Here is a 20041-nt window from a genome sequence, read left to right on the forward strand (position 1 = left end):
CAATTCTGCAGCTCCAAAGAGGGGGGAAGGAGGATCAGAATGGGGGAATAGGAGCGGTGGGACGGGGTAGAGGGGAGAAGGGACGCTTAGGGTAAGAATAGGGGGACTCGATGGGGAGGAGGGGGAGGAAGGAACCCCTGGTAGTCAGAATGGGGAGTTTCATGGGGGACGGAGGGGGGTGGAGAGGGGATTCTAGGGGTCAGAATGGGGGACTGAGGAGGAGTGCTGGGTGGGGTGGTAAAGAGGATCGGGGGGAAGCGAGGGGTGGGACGGGGGGGGGGCGGAAGGGAAGGAGGAAAGGGACCCTGGGGGTCAGAAAGGGGAACGAGGAGGGGAAATGAGGTGGGGGGTGGAGGAGGACTGCAGAGATCAGAATGGGGGAACTGGAGGGGAAGTGGGGGGGCTGGGCAGATGGGAAGGGGACCGCGGGGAAGGGTGCGACCCTGCGGGTCAGAAAGAGGGGCTGGGGGGGGTTGTGGGCGAACCGTCACACAGAGCACCTCCTGCCGCCGAGCGGAGGCCCCAAGTCACACAGAAGCCCCACGGGGCCAAATCGGGGCGGCACGCGGCCCCCCGCCCCGGTGCCCCATCCGAACACCCATTTATAGTCGCCAAGGCAGCGCTGGGAGCCCCGGGGCTGCCCCGCAGCGTTGGAGCAGCGCGGGGCTCTGCACCGCTTCCGCATGGCCGCCTCCTCCTCGCGGCTCAGGGTGATGACGTCACAGCAGGGCGCTCCCGCAGCGTTCTTCTCCCGGCTGCTGCTGCCTCTCGGCGCAGCTTGATGACGTCACCATCGCCATAGCAAGGAGATGGCGACAAGCTGGGAGCTGGGCCAAGCAGCACAGATTTAGTCCAAAGAACGGAGAAATTGGGTCCATCTGGAGGCAAAGGCTGCAATTCTCATTAAGGTTCCTTAACTCTCAGCTGGGGGGGCTCTGCGTGTCGAGTGTGCTGCAGCAGAAAGCCACGATCAGCCCTGAGTGCAGGGCCAGGAGCAGTCCTGAGTTCACTGCTGCAGCAATGGCACAGCTCTGCTGGGTTTCATGGCGGCACATTGCACAGCTCTGCTGGGTTTAATGGTGGTGGAGAGGAGAGGAGAGGAGAGGAGAGGAGAGGAGAGGAGAGGAGGAGGAGTAAAAGCTGAGGCATGGTTCGAGGGGGGCAATGTCAGTCATTCATTCTGGAGACTCACTGTAATAACCCCGCCTTTGCTTGGACACCTAATGCACATGTAAGCAGCTCGTTCTTTAAGCACGTGCAATTCTTGCCCTCTGATAAAGCAGATTTTATTTGCAATTCAGTGGCGGGTGTCCCACAAGCAGAAGCACGTTTGCAGTCAGCGTTCCATCTTTTATGCCCTTTTATGACCTGATGCTTCTCTTTTCCTCTTCTAGTTCCTAAACTTGGACCTAAAACTGCAGCCACAGCACCAGAGAAGCTGGCACCATCCCTAAAGCTGTAAAGCTGTGGCCGCAGCCAGAGACACCGGCACTGGTCCCCAGGCCTGAAGCCACAGCCAGGAAGGCCAGCCCCAGTCCTGGGTCATAAAGCCACGGCCATTGTTAGGCTGGCATTGCCCACGAGGCCTGAAGCCTCAGCCCCAGCCTGAGCTGCGCCGGCCGTGGGGCCTGAAGCCACCTCCAGAGAGGCCGGCACCAGGCATACAGCTGTGCGTTCCTACTGATCCCTATGGGACTTTTGTATATGGGTCCAGGCTGGTTTGCTCCTACTGCTGCTATGGGTCTCTGCTGACCACTAGGAGTCCATCCTGGTCTTTTCTGGTCCATACAGGTGCATGCACCTTCTGGATCCTTCTGGTTCCTCTGGGACTCCATTGACCATGGGAGGCCATACTGATCATTACTGGTTTCTGCTGGGCTGCATGAGAGTCAAGTCCAACCCCAACCCACCCCCAGCAGAGCAGCTGTCAGGATTCCCTCTGCTTTTTGCTGATTGCAATTTTTGCTTTGCATTGGAATTTTTTCTTTTTTGTGTGCATTTTTTTGTTTTGTTTTGTTTTGTTTTGTTTTCTGACTCTTTTCCCCTGTTTTCTTCTGTTCCATGATTTTTTGCTTTCGGGGCAGAACGGCGTTCATCGTTGTCTCAGGTGAAGAGGGAGCACTGTCCCTCGCTTGGTATTTTCTGCACGTGGGTTGCAAGTGGAGCCTGTGGTTCAGTGTCCCAAAATGACTGCGAAGTGCTACCAATTTGCTTTATAAGAAGAGAAGGGCAAGTCTGTGTTCTTAGTGAACAGACATAAGGTTGCAGTTTGACTCTGTGAAGATGAGCAACGCGTGCTGAGCGTTCACATCAGCATCGCTGCGGTGAGTTCAGCCATCGGCTGCTTTGGGGGTAGGATGCAGGGATGTCGTTTTCAGACGGGAGCCCTGCGGAGCCCGTTTGTGAAAGGGGGGCCAGTGGGGTTGGCTGCCGTGTGCTGCGTTGTTCCTGTTTCACGGTGTTCTGCAGGCGGTTCTGGAGAATTACCGAGCAGCCTGGTGATGTTTGCGGCTGTTCCGGAGTCTGGGATGCAACTGTGAGTCTCACATCCTGCAGAGGCTCGGGTGCTTCGTTGGGTGAGTTGGCGGTGCTTGATCTGAGGTGAGTGCAGCGTGTGTGCTTGAGAGTTTGGCTGTGAGGTAGCGTGGCCTTTCTAAGCGTATCCTGGTATTTGTTAACATTTTGGGGTCTCTTACAGGTTTCCCATGTTTTCAGATTTGTTTTCTGCCTGTTTTTTTTTTTTCTTTTTCCCCCCATTTCGTTTTTTTGCCTACTGTTTTCTTGGTTCTTTTCCTGTTTTTTGTCAGTTCTTCGTGGGTCTAGTTTTTGTTTTTGCATTAGGTTTCTCCAGGTGCTGGACTCAATTTTGCATCCGTTTTTGCTTTTCTTGGGCATCTTTTCATTTTCTCATTTGGAATGGCTGCTCAGGGAGGTGGTGAAGTCGCCGTCCCTGGCAGTGCTCACGAGGCGTCTGGATGAGGAGCTACAAGATCTGGTTTGGTGCTTGTGGTAGCAGTGGTGACGGGAGGGCGGTTGGACTGGATGATCTTGTAGGTCCTTTCCAACCTTGTGACTCTGTGATTGTGTGATCCACAACACAAACTTGGAAACAGCTAGAACCTGCAGCATAGGAAGTTCTGCACCAATGTGCGAACGAACGGCTGTACAGTGAGGGGAGGAGCGCTGGAGTAGGCTGCCCAGGGAGGTGGTGGAGTCTATGGGTCCCAATGGGTCTCAATGTGTCTCTATGGGTCCCAACGTGTCTCTATGGATCCCACTGTTCACTGGAACAGGCTGCCCAGGGAGGTGGTGGAGTCTCCTGCTCTGCAGATGTTCCAGACCTGCCTGGATGCCGAGCTGTGCGACCTGCTGTAGGAACGGCTGGGGCAGGGGGTTGGACTGCGTGAGCTATGGAGGTCCCTTCCAACCCCTATAATTCTGTGATTCTGTGTCTCTATGGGTCTCAACGTGTCTCTATGGGTCCCAATGGGTCCCAATGTGTCTCTATGGGTCCCAATGGGTCTCTATGGGTCCCAATGGGTCCCAATGGGTCCCAACGTGTCCCTATGGGTCCCAACGTGTCCCTATGGGTCCCAGTGTGTCTCTATGGGTCCCAACGTGTCTCTATGGGTCCCAGTGTGTCTCTATGGGTCTCAACATGTCTCTATGGGTCCCAACGTGTCTCTATGGGTTTCAACGTGTCTCTATGGGTCCCAATGTGTCTCTATGGGTCTCAACGTGTCTCTATGGGTCCCATCATGTCTCTATGGGTCCCACTGCTCACTGCAGCAGGCTGCCCATGGAGGTGGTGGAGTCTCCTGCTCTGCAGATGTTCCAGACCTGCCTGGATGCCGAGCTGTGCGCCCTGCTGTAGGAACGGCTGGGGCAGGGGGTTGGACTGCATGAGCTCTGGAGGTCCCTTCCAACCCCTACAATTCTGTGATTCTGTGTCTCTATGGGTCTCAACGTGTCTCTATGGGTCCCAATGGGTCCCAACAAATCTCTATGGGTCCCAATGGGTCCCAATGTGTCTCCATGGGTCCCAATGGGTCCCAACGTGTCTCTATGGGTCCCAGTGTGTCTCTATGGGTCCCAACGTGTCTCTGTGGGTCCCAATGTGTCTCTATGGGTCCCAACGTGTCTCTATGGGTCCCAATGGGTCCCAACGTGTCTCTATGGGTCCCAGTGTGTCTCTATGGGTCCCAACGTGTCTCTATGGGTCCCAACGTGTCTCTATGGGTCCCAGTGTGTCTCTATGGGTCCCAATGTGTCTCTATGGTCCCACTGCTCACTGCAGCAGGCTGCCCATGGAGGTGGTGGAGTCTCCTGCTCTGGAGATGTTCCAGACCTGCCTGGATGCCGACCTGTGCGACCTGCTGTAGGAACGGCTGGGGCAGGGGGTTGGACTGCGTGAGCTCTGGAGGTCCCTTCCAACCCCTACAATTCTGTGAAACCCCTAACACCAACCACAACCCCAAAGCAAACCCCAATCCCAACCAGCAACCAACCCATAACTCCATCCAGAACCCCAACCTCAACTCCAACCCCAACCCCAACTATAATCCTAACCCCAACCCCAACTCCAGCCCCATCATTTGTTGGTGAACTCATCAGGGAAATCATGAATTCTCCTTCCCTCTTCCCCCCCCCCCCCCACCCCCCCCCACCTGGAGCGGCTCAGCCTCGCTGTGAAGCACACATTTCCAATTTTGGGATTTGTGTTTCCGTTGCCATCTTTTTTAATGATTCAGTAAAATAATTACAATAAGAAATCCATTCCTCAGCACAGGCTGGGGAACTGAGCGGCCCTGAGCAGAGCTGAGCGCTGCTGGGGGTCACCGCAGGCGGGGCGGTGAGGTCACAGTGGGGCCCATTGTGATGCGTCCCCGTGCCCCACAGCTCCCACAGCTGCCGGCGCTGCGCCCCTCACTTTCCGTCAGGACTCTGATGAGAAAGCACGCGAGCAGACCTGCGGTGCAAACCACTCCTCGGGTCAAATCGCAGCGCTTATCCCCGCCCGTGGCTGTCCAGGCCGTGGCCGGTCCCCAACCTCAGCCCTCATCCTCTGCGATGGAGGAGAGAAAGCCCTCCTGCCCCGCAGAGGCCGAGAAGGGCAAAACCCCCCAGGAGCCCCCTGTTGTGCCGCCCGGTGAGTGAGGGTCCCTGCAGGGCTGGGGGTTGGTGCAGTGCGGGGCTTTTTGCACGGTGCCGGGGCTGCGTGGGGTGGCAGAGGGCAGAGCCCCCTGCTCTCCTCGCTCTGCTCTGGGCTCCTCTACCCCACGTAGACTGCAAATCTTAATCCTAGCCCCAGCCCTCAGCCCAACCTTAACCCTCAACCTAACCCAATCCTAACACCATCCTGAACTCTAAACCCAGCCATCAACCAGAACCTAACCCAACCTCAACCCAAACCTTAAACTTAACCCTAAACCCAACCCCAACCTCAACTCCAGCTTCAACCCTAACTTGAACCTCAATCCCTACCTCAATCCTAACACTAACCACAACCCTAAACTCAACTCCAATTCCAACCCCCCCTGCACTCCCAATTCCAGCTCCCCCCTCGGACACCCCTGGGATGCCCGTGTGTGACGCGGAGCGTTGCGCGATGGACAACATCGAGGCCTTTGTCCAGAGAACAGAGGTGACTGCGGCCGCTGCCATCGCGGCGGTGCCCCATCCGCACCCACGGACCCATTTCAGCTGCAGGAGGGCTGTGCCCCCCTGCTCACACTCCCCCCACTCTCTGACAGCCTCAGAACGAGGAGCAGAAGATGAAGTTCCTGCAGAGCATCCGCACAATCTGCAGCCGCGCGGCACAGAGGAACGCGGCGCAGGAACTGCGCATCTTCTGCCGCCGGAACAATCTTGTGGAGAACATCATGGTGAGGGGCGCTGGGTGCTGGAGGGGGGCAGCGGGCGGCTCTGCTCCTCCTGGCGCTGCGAGCACTGAGTGCCCGGTGCCATCCTGCTGTGCTGCAGGTGCTGCTGGCGGAGGAGCCGCACAAAAAGCTGAGCTCTGAACTGCGGCTGCAAGCGATGGCCACCATCACCGCCCTCAGGTACTGCCCCGCTGCTGCCGGCTTGGCCCCGCAGCATTCAGACGGCCCCACACGGCCTGTACGGCCCCACAGCCCCAGGGGACGATCCTGGCCGTGCTGGGCTGCTGCTCTCCCTCATCGGGGCTGGCCAAAGAGCTGAGGGAGTCCTGCAGCCCTGCTGGGCCTCAGCTCGAATGCTGACCATAACCTGACCCTCGTCCTAAGCCTAACGCTAACCACAACCTAAACCCTAACCCTAACTCTAGTCCTAACCCTAGCTCTAACCCCAAACCCAAACCCAGCCCCGACCCCAACCAACACTTGAGTGCTGCTGGTGGCCATGGTGATGAGGAGACGGTTGGACTAGATGATCTTACAGGTCGTTTCCAACCTTGTGATTCTATGATTCTAACCCACACCCACCACAGCAGCGCTCAGGACTCCCTCTGCCCCACGCATCCCCATGGAGGAGGGGCTTCCTCCCCACGTTGCCCCCCCTGCTCTGCAGAGTGCTGCCCATGGCAGGGGTCCACTCCCCATCCTGCAGCGCAGCGCTCCCAGCTTTGCAGTTCTTGTTTCTGCAGCAAGGTGGAGGGGTTGCTGGAGGAGAAGATCCCTCTCTTTCATGTGTGCTTCCAGAGCATCCTCCTGCTTCCCTCGGAGCAGGACCTGGACGTGAGCCTTTACTCCAAGGTGGGTGCTGGGGAGCTGCAGGGCCCCCCCGCCTTGCAGGACAGGCTCTTGCTGTGCCTCCCCCACCCCCTCCCCTCTGATCTCCCTCCACTCTGTCCATCCTGCAGACTCTCAGGGCTCTGGATGAGATGCTGGACACCTTGGTGTTCGTCCACCCCACTGCAGGCATCGGAGAGGAGTTGAAAAACGCCTTCCAGGTGAGCTGTGCCCACAGGGGCCGCACAGAGGAGGGCTGTTCCTCCGCCATCCCCACCACCCCAAAACCTTTTGGGGTGATCCTGGGGGCCGCAGGGCAGAGACAGAGCTCCTCTTCCCACAGGTGCTGCTGCCCTTCACCTCCACTCAGAACTCAGCTGCGTGCCAGAGGGCAGTGGGGCGCATCTGGAAGCTGTGCCATTCACTGGCATATTACTGCCAGGAGAGGGTAAGGGCCCGACCTTACCTGGTGTGGGGTCTTTGTCCCTCCTTGTCCCCGCTCTCCCCTCTCTGGGCGTGTGCTCAACGTTCTGCTCTCCACGCACAGCGCCATCACTCCTCGGGACGATTCAGACCCATCTGCTGTGACAAGTTCCGCCTGCCCGTGCTGGGGCAGCTGGTGGGAAGCCTCATCCTGTGCTGCGCCTGCCAGGAGGACAAAACGCACCGCTGTGCTTTGAGCGCTCTCCATCACCTCTACAAATTCATCCTGTGGAGAAGCCGTAAGAAGATGGCCGCTGACTGCCTCCATCCATTGCAGACGTCCCACGGGGCTGAGCGTGGATGGCGCTGCGTCAGCTGCCGCTCCGAGCAGTGAAGAACCCCATTGCATTGGGGAGCTGTGCCCCACGGCCCCAGCTCCCTGCAGGGCTCCCACCGCTCACACAACCTCGCCTCGCTTTCCTTTCCAGGCTGGGAAGTGCAGCCAGAAGAGCAGGGGAAGCAGGAGCAGTGGGAAGATGAGCACGAGCTCTCCCTCACCTGGACCACCAACACCTCAGAGATTTTGCTGGTGAGGAGGGATCGCTGTGCCAGGACTCGTGGCTGCAGGGTCTGTGGAGATGGGGGAACATGGCTGATGTTCCTCCTCCCCTCTGTGTTTGTTCCTCCCCAGCGCTTTGCAAAGCACTTCCACTCTTGGGAGACAACCGACTTCATCCTCGTGATGCTGCAGGGCATGAAGGACTGCAGCAACTGCAACGCCCAGGCTGCTTCCAACCTGATGGGTGTGCTGATGGCTGACTTCAAGCCCACGCCCAACGATGTGAGCAACCGGCAGCTGCTTACTGGGGGACTGAGCCCATGGGGGGTGGGGTTGAAGTGGAGGCTGGGGGTTGGGTTGGAGTTGGGTTGGGTTCTGGACATTGGGTTTGGGTTGGGATGGGTGCTGGGTGTTGGGATGGGTGCTGGATGGTGGGGTGGGGTGGGGTTGGTTTTGCTGGGGGTTGGGTTTGTGTTGGGTTGGGTCGTGATGCTTAGAGTTGGGTTGGGTTGGGTGCTGGAAGGCTGTGTTGGGTTGTCCTGCACGGCCTCGGTCTGATTTGAGACTTCAGGGCACTTGGCCCCTCTTGGGGACGTCTGGAGTGAAGTTCTGCTGTCCCCGTGACCCTTCCAGGTGCAGCGCATCGTGACAGCCATCCACAGGAGCAGGAAGCTGATCACAGAGGAAGAGGCACTGAAGCACATCCATGACGTCTTCCCCAGGCTGGCCGCCGCCAACCCTCGTGCAGTGACACTCAGCCTGCTGCGCTGCTCCCCCACCTGTGACAAGTGCGCTGCCCCCACCCCCTGTAGAGAGAGACCCCCACCCCATCTCTCATCTCAGGGAACCCCATCCCAAACAAGAGAGGCCACCACTCCACACGGAGAGGGAGACCACCCCCTGTGGAGAAGGATGCCCACCGCATGTGGATAGGGACCCTCACCCGATGCGGAGAGGGATCCTCGGCCCACACCTGGGGAGACCCTCACCCCACCCATAGAAGGACCCCCACCCTACGCAGAGAGAAACCCCCAGCCCACGCTTAGAGGGGCTCCCGCTGAGGATGGCTCTGTGCCGCAGGGACGCACGGGAGCTGTGGGAGTTGGCGCTGTCCTCAGAGGACGCGATACCAAAGATGATGCAGGAGCTGCTGCGTCTGCTGGAGATCGCGCCGCTGGGCCTGGAGACCGAGTCCAGCACCCTTAGCCTGGCCGTGAGTTTGGGGTCTCCTGGGAACGCTCCCTCCTCCCTGCCCCCAACCCAGGGGAGCAGCTCGGTGCTGAGCGCTGTGCGGGTGCTTTCCGTAGGCGGTGGCGGCGCTCTATAAGCTCCTGCAGAACCTGGAGTACGGCCCGCAGGTGCGGCAGTTTTTCCCGGAGCTCTTTGTGGCGCTCGTCCTCCAGTTGGTGTCCTGTGAGGAGCTCTGTTCGCTGGAGGCCATCGCCATCACGGAGGAGCCGTTCGGCCCAGCTTCACCCACCTCTGCCGCCAGGTAGCACCGCCGTGGCCCGGTGGCACCACTCATGGTGACCCCTGGCCCCGCGCTGATCCCTGACCCTACGCTGCCCCATTTCCATGCAGGATGGTGGTGGAGACGTTGCGCCTTTTGCTGCTGTGCTCTGATATGGAGGACCTGGCGTTCTTCATGGAGACCTACAACCTGTGGGCGCGGCTGCCTGGCGCTGCCCAGTGGCAGAATGGCCTGTACAACTTTGCCAAGTACGGCCCTAACCCCTTCCACGTGCTGCCCCACACTGCCTCACATGGTGCCCCATGCGCTGCCCCACGTGCTGCCCTCTTGAAAGAAGTAGGGATCAAGATGGGGAGTGCTCAGGGGTGCCAAGGCGTGGTGTGCAGATGGAGGAGCACACTGTGGGGCAGGATGAGCTGTTCCGGTCCCCCCCCCCCAGCCCGGACCTGGTGGGGTCAGCCCCCAACACGGGCTCAGCTCTCCCCCCATCCCACAGGGTGCTGATGAGGGGATGCCAGAGTCAGTGCAGGCCCATCTTCATCCACCTGCAGAAGCTGCTGCGGTACCACCAGCTGCAGTGGAGGGAGGTCCCGGCCATGGCGCTCTACTTCGAGGTGGGTGTGGGGATGGTGCGGGGGTCCCCTCGAGGCGATGGGGGCCTGAGCCCCCTCCCACCTGCTGACCACTGCTCATCACAGATGTGGATCCTCATCGGGTTCCGGGACGATGACTACCACGCAGAGATGATCTTCAGGAAACACGTCTCCAGCAAACAGCTCAGGAGCAGAGAGCTGGCGCTGCTTGGGCTGCGGTACCTTTACGATGAGAGGATGCAGCTTCTGCTGCCCGAGGTGATGCTGTGGCTGCAGGATGTGCGGGCTGACGTCAAGCTGCAGGCCATGTACATACTGCACTGCATCCTGACAGAGCGCCCCGCCAGCGTCCGAGGTGTGCTCAGCCAGCTGGCCGTGCTGCTGCTGTCCTACTTCAACGAGGTGAGGGGTGCGGGGCAGCAGGGAGCAGCCAAACGTCCCCCGCACCGTGCAGAGCTCAGCACCACTGTGTGTCCCCTTCCAGGAAACGGCAGAGATGCGCTGGCACTCCATGGAGCTCTTTGCGCTGCTACTGGAGGCGCCGGGCAGGAAGCAGCTGCTGCCAGAGGCGGAGAGGAGCCTGCTGCCGCTCTTCATCCACATGAATGAGGACATCCCCAACGTGGCCCAGGTGGGCGCAGCTCGTGGAGTCACAGGGTTGCGGGGTCACCTGGCGTGACCACAGCCCACCCTGCTGATTCACTGCATTGTGAACGCTGGGAAAGGCCTCTGAGGTCACCGGCTCTGACCAGCAACCCGCTCCATGCCCGCTCATACGGTCCTGCCAGATCCCTCTCCCTTTTTCACCCATACAGCCCTCCTAGATACCAGATCCCCCCCTTATGTGTACCCATACAGTCCTCCTCATCCCCCTGCTCTGCCACACGCACCCATACAGTCATTATGCTTAGGAAAACCCTCCCAGATCCCCGCTGCCGTTCCCCCAGATCCCGTGGGTGAAACCAGCTGTGGTGCCTCCCCAGGGTGGGGATGGTGGTGGCCCCCCAGGCTCTCTTGCCAACCCCCCCCAACTGTGTCGCTGTCCCCAGGCTGCTCAGATTGCTCTGATCCGTGCCGCCAAGCTCCTGGGCTGGCAGCAACTGCAACGCTTGGCCAGTAAAGCGGAGGTCTGGATGATCGCTGACTGCCTGGTAAGCTCCCCCACCTTTCAACCCCTCTCCCCCACCCCGGGACCCGCCCTGCTCTGGCAGAAAGGGGGGTGGGCAGCTGTGCGGGTGCCTCCTCCACCGTGCTGTTCTCTGCAGCTTCAGGAGAGGGAAGGAGATGCGGAGCTGTACGTGAAGCAGACCATGCTGCACCTGAACAGCCCGCAGGCAGCTTTGAGGGAGGTGGCCGTGCGCTTCCTGGGTGAGTCCCGGTCCTGATGGGTCCCCATCCCTCTGCCCCCACCCCTGTCTGAATGCTGTGGGGTCACTGCGCGGGGGAGGCCCTGGGGGATCACTGGGGAACCGATGGTGTTCTTGGGGGTTATTGAGGCAACGGTGGGATCACTGGGGCATTATGGGGCTCAGTGGGGCACTGTGTAGGGTCTCTGGGGGTCTCTGGGGCACCATCGAGGTCCTTGGGGGCAGTTGGGGCACCATGGGGGTCATTGGGGCACCATAGGGTCCCTGGGACACTGTAGGGTCTTTGGGAATGATGGGAACGCTACTGGGGTACTGTGGGGTTTCTGGAGATCCTTGGGGCCTCATGGGGGTCCCTGGGTGCTGTGGGGTTCCCGGGTACCATGGGGTCGGGCGAGTGCTGACAGAGACTGTGTGTGCAGGGATGCTGGCGCAGAAGCTGAAGAATAAGAACGAGGAGATGGTGTTGGACATCCGTAAAGGTGAGCCATCCCCCCCCGCCCCGCGCCCAGGAAGCGCCGTGTGGGGCCCGCGTGGTGACACAGCCCCGCTCCATTGCAGCCCTGCAGGGTGCCAAGGGGGACAGGGATCTGGCCGTGAAATCCCTGGTGCAGCAGACGCTGCTGATCCTCTGCCAGAAGACAGATGTGCCACCCACCAGGCCTAGGGGCAGAGCGTCGCTCCAGTGGCTCCAGAGGAAGCAGAAGGAGTAGTGCCAGTCCAAAGGGTTTGGAGGTGTTGCATTCTGCTCCTCACTGCCACATGAACGCCAACCTGAAGAGCAACCACAGCCCCAAAGCAAACCGTGTCCCCAGCCATAACCAGAACTCCAAGCTGAACCTCAAGCACAGTCACGAGCCCAGCTGACTTGCAGAAACTCCGTGACCACAAAGGAGCGACAAAAGCAGGGATGTTTATCAGCACTGCACGCACGCTGGATGCAAACAGGGTAACCCCTCCTAGCTTGCACACCCAGCTCCTCTTTCCCAAAGCAAATGCCACTAATGCAGGCCCAAAACAGAGCTGCAGCCCAGAGAGGCGGAGTTGGGCACGAGGCACTGAGGGCCCGCGGTCTCTGCGTCTGCAGGGGCAGCAGAGCGGCCCTCTCAGGTGCTTTGGGACACGCCTGAGCAGCCTGCGTGTCACTGGCCAGCAGGTTCACAGTCAGTCTCCTCTGACGAGATCTCTCCTTCCCAATTCCAGAGGAATGTCCTGAATTGCCACCCCTGCCCAGCTGAATCCATGTCACCTTTCTGGTGAAAAACAGCCCGGAGAAGAGAACAAGCGATGTCAAGAAGAAGAGCAGGTGAGACTGCAGGCTCAGGGTCGGGATCTGCACGGGGTGTTTCCCTGACCCGGCAAGAGCCCATTGCCCAGCCCCAGGCAGTCACTGTTCAGGGCCGCCCAGCGGCGCTGAGTGCAGCACACGAGGGGTGGCGTGGGGCTGCCGGGAGCCCCCATTTCACACGGCTGCCCCTCTCCAGCCCTCAGGAAAGCGCCAGCACAACCTGAGAGCTGTGTGTGGGGAAGGCTGCGTTGCAGCCAAGGGTCCTGGCTTGGGGTTGCAGGATACGGCCCCAAAGCTGTCACCCACTCAGGCAGACCCCTCCCACTCTGTCCTTTCAGTCAGCTGCCAGCGGTCCTGGGGGCATCTTCTGCCAAAAAGCAGCCTCAGAACAAAAAGAAGGGAAAATGCTCTACCAAAAGCAAAGCGACAGAGACGCGTCCGGCACAGGCGGTGCCGCCTCCAAGTGGCAAAGAAGAAGAACGCGGTGCGGTGAAAGCCCCCGGTAGAGGAGGAGTGACAGAAAAGGCACAGGCCAAGCTCAGAAAGCACTGCGAAGCCCCAGCCCTGCACCAAACACCGCTGGCAGCCCTACGGTCCTCGAGCTCCGAGAGCAGCCTGCCTGAGGAGCGCAGCTGCAGCGCCTCTGCTGCGGTGCCACGGACGCACAAGGGGACCAGATCTATGCAGAGTCAGCCACCAAAGAGCAAAGCGGGGCTCCCCAGGCGGCGGACGGCCTGTCCATGGGGTGCCCAGGAGAAGCAGAGCTCTACCTGAGGTTGCAAAGCAGGTGCACGATTCCCATCTGGGAATGCCATTCCTGGGTGCCTGTCTGAAGCCTTCTCTGGTTTTGGCTCCCGGTTTGCTTTCTGAGGCACTGCTTGCCATAAGACTGACTTAATCTAGGAGATGAGAGGTGGGTGCGGCAACCAACATCACTTGGTGGGCAGTTTTACGTTGGAAAGCATTTCTTCGGAGCTGTTTGCCTTTGGAAGAGATTGCTCAGGACTGTTTACTGGCTAAAGATCTGGCCTGTGACCAAAAACTCCAGCTTGGTTTGGGAGAACTGAGGAACAATACTGTCCTATCCAGTGAAAAACAGGATGCAGGTGGGCACCTCCCTGCTTCCTCTTATCTGCTGGCAAGGCCCGGGAGATGGGAGCAAAGGAGTTTCTGCTGAGATCCCAAAGCCAGCAGCTGCTGCTCCAAAGAGAGCTGACTCGACCGCTTTGGATTTGAACTGTCACTCCAAAGAGAGCTGACTCTGCCTTGTGGCCCCTTTTGGACTTTCTGATGCCGTGTCACCAACCGAACAGCAGCCCCTGATGACCCATCGCTACTGATCATCAAGGGCTGAACTACGAACCAAGCTGGACCCGTGGTGGTGACCACCTCTCTCTTGCTTGCTACAGAGACTGCTTGCTTTCCTTTCCCATCTTTCTATCGCCCGTCTTCCCCATCTCCCTAAACAGCTTGGATGTGTAATAAACTGGACGGGCTGACATCTAACCCGCTGTGTCTTCATCTCTCCGTCAGCTGTACCTACAGTGAACGAACCTCCCCTTGCTCTGACAATGGCAGCGAGACAGTGCTGTCTCCGTGAAGAAAAGCAGAGCTGGAAGGACAGTGGGGACTCTTCCTTCCAAGACCCCTTGGCTCTGACAGCCTGCATTCCTTGCAGCCTTGGGATCTCCTCAATTTCCAAAGTCCCACTCCCTTCTGGTGGCACACAGAGCACACCAAAGCCCAGGATTTGGCAGCACTTGAAAGGCGTAGCCATGCGTGAGGCTGGGCCTGGGCCAAGAGGAGACTGTTTCCTTCCAGCTTGCTGCTGCTTTAGATTCCTGGTGGGAAGAGAAGGGCTTTGTGAGAGGCTGAAGAGAGAAATGGCTGCCTCCCCTGGGCGTTCTGACCTGAAGCCATCCCAGGGCTATGCGTGAGGGAAGAGAACTGCCCTGTTTTTGGCAAGAGTCTCTTGTACAGAAATCCATCGGTTGTCAGACCGCATGGAAAGAGATGGAGGAAAATACAAGAAAGGTCTTGCAGAAAGTGGTCTTCTGCACTGTTCTGGTCATTGGTGCACGGAACAGGATCGCTCTTTCTCCCCAAGGGAAACAATTGCAGTTCCTCATTCAATAGAAATATTCGCATTCCCTTCCAAACTGCGTTTTGAGTAAAAACCAGTCCCGTGCCCAAACAGGTCGTTAAGGTACCGTGTTGCAATTGAAAATCCAAACCCTGGCTTTAGAAGCAAAAGAGAAGCCGCAGTCTGCTCCCCGACTCCCTGGAACGTTGCTTCTCTCTGCCACCCTTGGCCGGCCATCTCTAAGGGCGCAGGGCGCTCCTCCGGCGGCTCACAGCCAGCGCTGAGCGTGGCACCAGCAGGGCTGGGATGGGGCTGCCGGGAGTCCCCACTTCACAGGGCTGCCCCCTCTGTCCCCTCTCCAGCCCTCAGCAGAGCCCAGCTCAGCTGGAGAGCCGTGTGTGGGAAAGGCTGTGTCACAGCCAGGGCTCCTGGCTTGGGGCTGCAACAGGCGCCTCTTCTGGGCCCTGCTGTGCGAGCGTTGCTCCAAGAACAAGGTGGGCTTATGGGAACGTTTCAGAAGCAAGAAGGAAAAGGAAAGAGGCCTGGAAACGTGAGCTGTGCAGGAGCTGCCCTGGGCAGCCGAGCGCTGAGCATCCAGCACTGAGCACATGCTCAGAGAGCAGCTGCTCTGGACCGGTGTATGGGAACTGCTGAGTCACGGCCTGAACCTCTGATTGATCACCTGAGGCGAGCCTTGAGTCAGCCAGAGGAGCACAGGTGAAGGCAATTCACCTGTGCTGCCGGAAGGGGTGGAGCCAGGCTCCCCCCCTCCTGGACCTATTTAAGAGCTGGCTACCAGAGGGGAAGGATCTCTTCTGGAGATCCTCCTCTTTTGGTATCTTCTGGTGAGCTCAACCCAAGGGTAAGCTCTTCCACTTATTCTCTTTTGTGATCCTTGTTTGCTTTGCCTTACTCTTTTGATTATATTGCGATTATAACATCTTGATATCTATTGATTATACACAATTATATTGTGATTATAACATCTTGGTTATACACTTGGCGAGCCAGGCAGGCTGAATATACTGAAATTAACATCATGTCTTTCCTGTGGAATTTCTATAAATGGGTCAAGGGGGAGAACAATACTTCTCTAGAGAAAATGATTCCAGGGCAGATCCCAGGATTTGAGGGATTGCCCTATTATGAGTTAGCTGCCATCATTGAAAAATGGGGGTCCCTTACGCGTTATGGGCAATATCTCCCCATATCGCATGGCGGACTATTTTCAAGGACTTGGCAAGGATATCCTCATTACCAAAGAAAGACAATTGGCTGCCTCCTTGGTGGCATGGCCACTATTAACCGCTTTAAATCATGCGGACTTAAGAAATAATACTTTAGAAACTGAAAATCAGCTTTTGAAAGACCGCATTGAAAAGCTGGAGCACGAACTTAGCGTTTTAACGGGGAAGAAGCCAATTCTACATCTTCCTGTAAGCCAAATTCGTAACATTTCAATAAATGATGACCAGGCTCCTGAATCAACAGACTTCGTTGATCAGGACAACAAGAAATCCAAATCAGACCTTGAATGTCCAGTTCTAACTGATCCATTGGAAGTCCGTCCTGTTGTAACCCAGAAAACAAAAAAAAGTACAGGACAGACCGGCAGGGGTGCCACCTGATCAATGGCCCCCTGCCCAGACTCATTTACACGTGACAGCTCGGCCATACACGGCAACAGAATTAATGGACTTAGTACAACGATTTCGGCAGAAGCCTAGAGAAAGTGTGCCGGCTTGGTTATTGAGACTGTGGGATTCTGGGGCAGAAAGTGTCTTGGTGAATGGCCCAGAAATATCTAAGTTGGCCACCATGACCGTCCATCCTGCTCTCAGGCAGAGGTTATACGTAGGCAATCAATATCGTGATGAAAACCATTCCATACTAGAATGGTTAATGGCGGCCTGCCGTGTGGTATGGCCGAATAAATCAGACATACCGTTACATACAGGTATGTGGTCCTCCATGGAGGACCTTCAAAACTATATTCGTGAACTGGATGTAAGAGAGGCCATCTATGAAGATGCATTTGATGGCCCTGATATGGTTAAATTTTCAGCAGGGATGAGAGATTTAATTCTACAGCAAGCTCCCTCCCATCTGTACAGCACCCTAGTTTCCATATTAAATCCCCTTGTAGCATCAGAAGCCGTAGTCCAGCAGGCTGGACTAGGCGCAATATTCGGTTTTTGGAGGAAGCAGAGGTCCTGCCGGTAAATAAAACCAAAATGCCGGCTACTCGAGCTCCTCCATTGGGACCCATAAGGGTATCCCGAAAACAAATGTTTAATGATTTAATTCGGGCTGGGGTCCAATTTGCTAAGATTGACCGCCAGCCCAACCACGTCCTTCTCCAGCTCTGGAGACAACTAAAGGACAATCAAAAATTCCAGAGCTACCCTAAGAAATCAAGGGTAAGAGCTATAGAGAGGGTTCCAACAACAACATGGAACCTAGAAGATTTTATTATTCCAAACAGGAAAAAGAAGCCACCTCAGGTGTCTCGGGCCACAATGCCTGAGCTGTCAGAAGCAAAAGAACTGGCCCTAGCACAATTCATGCAGTGACAAGGGATGTTAGTCCCCGTAGGGCCTCCAGACGGGACCGGAGGCCCTATGTAGAATTAACGATTTATTGGTCCCGAAAAAATATTCAGAGAGTTATGGCACTAGTAGATACTGGAGCAGAAACATCAATTATCTATGGAGATCCGGGAAAATTTCGTGGCGACAGAGTGATGATTGGTGGTTTTGGGGGACAGACTATTCCGGTCACCCAAACATGGTTAAAATTGGGGGTTGGGCGTCTCCCACCCCGGGAGTACAAGGTGTCTATTGCCCCAGTCCAAGAATACATCCTGGGCATAGACATTCTATGGGGTCTGGCTCTCCAAACAACTGTGGGAGAGTTCAGACTTCGACAAAGATGTATCAGTATCCGGGCGGTGCAGGCAATATTAAGAGGCCATGCGAAACATGAGCCTGTTTGCCTGCCGAAACCGCGCCGGATTACTAATGTTAGACAGTATAGACTCCCGGGTGGGCAAGATGAAATATCGAGAACGGTGCAGGAATTAGAAAAAGTGGGCATTATAAGACCTGCACACAGCCCGTATAACTCCCCCATATGGCCGGTGTGAAAGTCGGATGGCACATGGAGAATGACAGTAGCTTACAGGGAATTAAATAAGGTCACGCCGCCTATTCATGCGGCCGTACCCAATATTGCCTCCCTAATGGACACATTGAGTAGGGAGATAAAAACCTATCATTGTGTCCTAGATCTAGCAAATGCATTCTTCAGTATCCCAATTGCTGAGGAATCGCAAGATCAGTTTGCGTTTACGTGGGGAGGCAGGCAGTGGACCTTTCAGGTCCTGCCACAGGGGTACGTGCATTCACCAACATATTGTCACAATCTAGTGGCGCGTGACCTGGCTGATTGGACAAAACCTGATGATGTTAACCTATATCATTATATTGCTGATCTCCTGTTGACATCTGACTCACTGGAGGCAGTAGGACAGGCAGCAGATTCATTAACTGCCTATTTACAACAGAGGGGATGGGCTATAAATCCCCAAAAGGTGCAAGGTCCAGGCCTGTCCGTAAAATTCCTGGGGGTGGTTTGGTCAGGAAAGACCACAGTGCTACCCAGTGCTGTTACAGATAAGGTTCAGGCATTCCCAGTCCCTACAACATCAAAGCAGCTGCAAGAGTTTCTAGGTATATTGGGTTATTGGCGTTCCTTTATACCTCACCTAGCGCAGCTGCTAAGGCCGCTATACAGACTCACAAAAAAGGGGCAGCTATGGGACTGGGGGAAAACCGAACAGGATGCTTTCCAACAAGCAAAGCTGGCAGTTAAACAAGCTCAGGCATTGGGTATATTCGATCCTACCCTCCCAGCCGAGTTGGACATTCATGTTACTCAAGACTGCTTCGGTTGGGGCCTGTGGCAACGCCAGAACTCTGTTTGGACCCCCATTGGTTTCTGGTCTCAGGTTTGGCATGGAGCAGAAGAAAGATACAGTATGATTGAAAAACAGTTATTGGCTGCCTATTCGGCATTACAGGCAGTAGAGCCAATAACTCAAACGGCTGCAGTTATAGTCAAGACCACTCTGCCAATTCAGGGGTGGGTGAAAGATCTGACCCACCTTCCTAAGACAGGGGTGGCCCAAGCACAAACAGTGGCACGATGGGTCGCCTATCTCAGCCAAAGGAGCAGTCTGTCTTCATCCCCCTTGAAAGAAGAACTCCAGAAGATCCTAGGCCCAGTTACGTATCACAGTGATGCACCAAAAGAAATACTGGTCGCTCCACCAGAGAAGAGTCCCGTTCAGGAGGGAAAATATCCTATCCCTGAAGATGCCTGGTGCACAGATGGGTCCAGCAAGGGCAACCCGAGCAAGTGGAGAGCAATAGCATACCATCCTTCCAGCAAGACAATCTGGTTCGATGAGGAGAGCAGCCAATGGGCAGAACTGCAAGCCGTGTGGATGGTTATAACCAAGGAACCCGGTGATGGTATCCTGAACATCTGCACAGATAGTTGGGCTGTGTACCGGGGGCTCGCTCTTTGGATTGCACAGTGGGCCACCCAGGAATGGACTATCCACGCCTGACCGATCTGGGGCAAAGACGTGGTTAGATATATGGAATACGGTCAAACACAGGACTGTACGTGTCTACCATGTTTCTGGTCATCAGCCCCTACAGTCACCGGGAAAAGATGAAGCCGACACACTGGCCCGAATTCGATGGATTGAGAATTCACCATCTGAGAACATCGCCCGCTGGTTACATCAGAAGCTACGGCATGCTGGACAAAAGACAATGTGGGCAGCTGCTAAAGCATGGGGACTGCCCATACAACTATCTGATATCGTCCAGGCCTGCCAGGATTGCGACGCTTGCTCCAAGATGAGACCGAGATTGTTGCCCGAAACAACAGCCCATCTTGCTAGGGGACACAATCCTCTCCAGCGATGGCAGGTCGATTACATCGGGCCCCTTCCTCGTTCCAAAGGGGCAAGATAGGCCCTGACCTGTGTCGACACTGCAAGTGGGCTACTGCAGGCCTATCCAGTACCGAGAGCAAATCAGGCATATACCATCAAGGCACTCACTAAACTGATGTCTGCCTACGGGACACCTCAAGTCATCGAGAGCAACCAAGGGACCAGTACAGGTTGGGGGATGAGCTGCTGGAGGGGAGCTCTGCGGAAAGGGACCTGGGTGTCCTGGTGGACAACAGGTTGGCCATGAGCCAGCAGTGTGCCCTTGTGGCCAAAAAGGCCAATGGCTTACTGGGGTGCATTAAAAAGAGCATGGCCAGCAGGTCAAAGGAGGTGATCCTCCCCCTCTACTCTGCCCTGGTAAGACCTCATCTGGAGTACTGCGTCCAGTTCTGGGCTCCCCAGTACAAAAAAGACAGGGATCTCTTGGAAAGAGTCCAGCGGAGGGCCACGAAGATGGTGAAGGGCCTGGAGCATCTCCCATATGAAGAAAGGCTGAGTGAACTGGGTCTGTTCAGCCTTGA

General features: G+C 56.6%; 1 protein-coding gene across 8 annotated transcripts; it reads left to right on the forward strand.

Annotated features, from left to right (window-relative positions):
- Positions 1 to 706: 706 nt before the first annotated feature.
- LOC125686316 (maestro heat-like repeat family member 5) lies at positions 707 to 13185 on the forward strand. 8 transcript variants are annotated; one of them, XM_048930096.1, is made up of 25 exons: positions 707 to 2324; positions 2470 to 2601; positions 4900 to 5149; positions 5556 to 5644; positions 5754 to 5885; positions 5983 to 6062; positions 6626 to 6734; positions 6842 to 6931; positions 7054 to 7158; positions 7258 to 7432; positions 7622 to 7722; positions 7825 to 7974; positions 8326 to 8480; positions 8773 to 8905; positions 9000 to 9184; positions 9274 to 9411; positions 9660 to 9777; positions 9862 to 10158; positions 10241 to 10387; positions 10806 to 10907; positions 11022 to 11124; positions 11543 to 11602; positions 11682 to 12069; positions 12324 to 12426; positions 12747 to 13185. In XM_048930096.1, exons 3-23 carry the CDS (start codon positions 4948 to 4950, stop codon positions 11831 to 11833), a joined length of 2823 nt encoding a protein of 940 aa, XP_048786053.1. In that variant the 5' UTR covers positions 707 to 2324; positions 2470 to 2601; positions 4900 to 4947; the 3' UTR covers positions 11834 to 12069; positions 12324 to 12426; positions 12747 to 13185. The 8 variants fall into 8 exon arrangements, with proteins under 8 accessions (XP_048786053.1, XP_048786056.1, XP_048786057.1 ...); XM_048930099.1 differs by having other exon boundaries at positions 707 to 1669; positions 1792 to 2601; XM_048930100.1 differs by having other exon boundaries at positions 707 to 1669; positions 2085 to 2601.
- The last annotated feature ends 6856 nt before the right edge of the window (positions 13186 to 20041 follow it).

Source organism: Lagopus muta, chromosome 34 (genome assembly GCF_023343835.1).
Source record: "Lagopus muta isolate bLagMut1 chromosome 34, bLagMut1 primary, whole genome shotgun sequence".
Classification (NCBI taxonomy): domain Eukaryota; kingdom Metazoa; phylum Chordata; class Aves; order Galliformes; family Phasianidae; genus Lagopus; species Lagopus muta.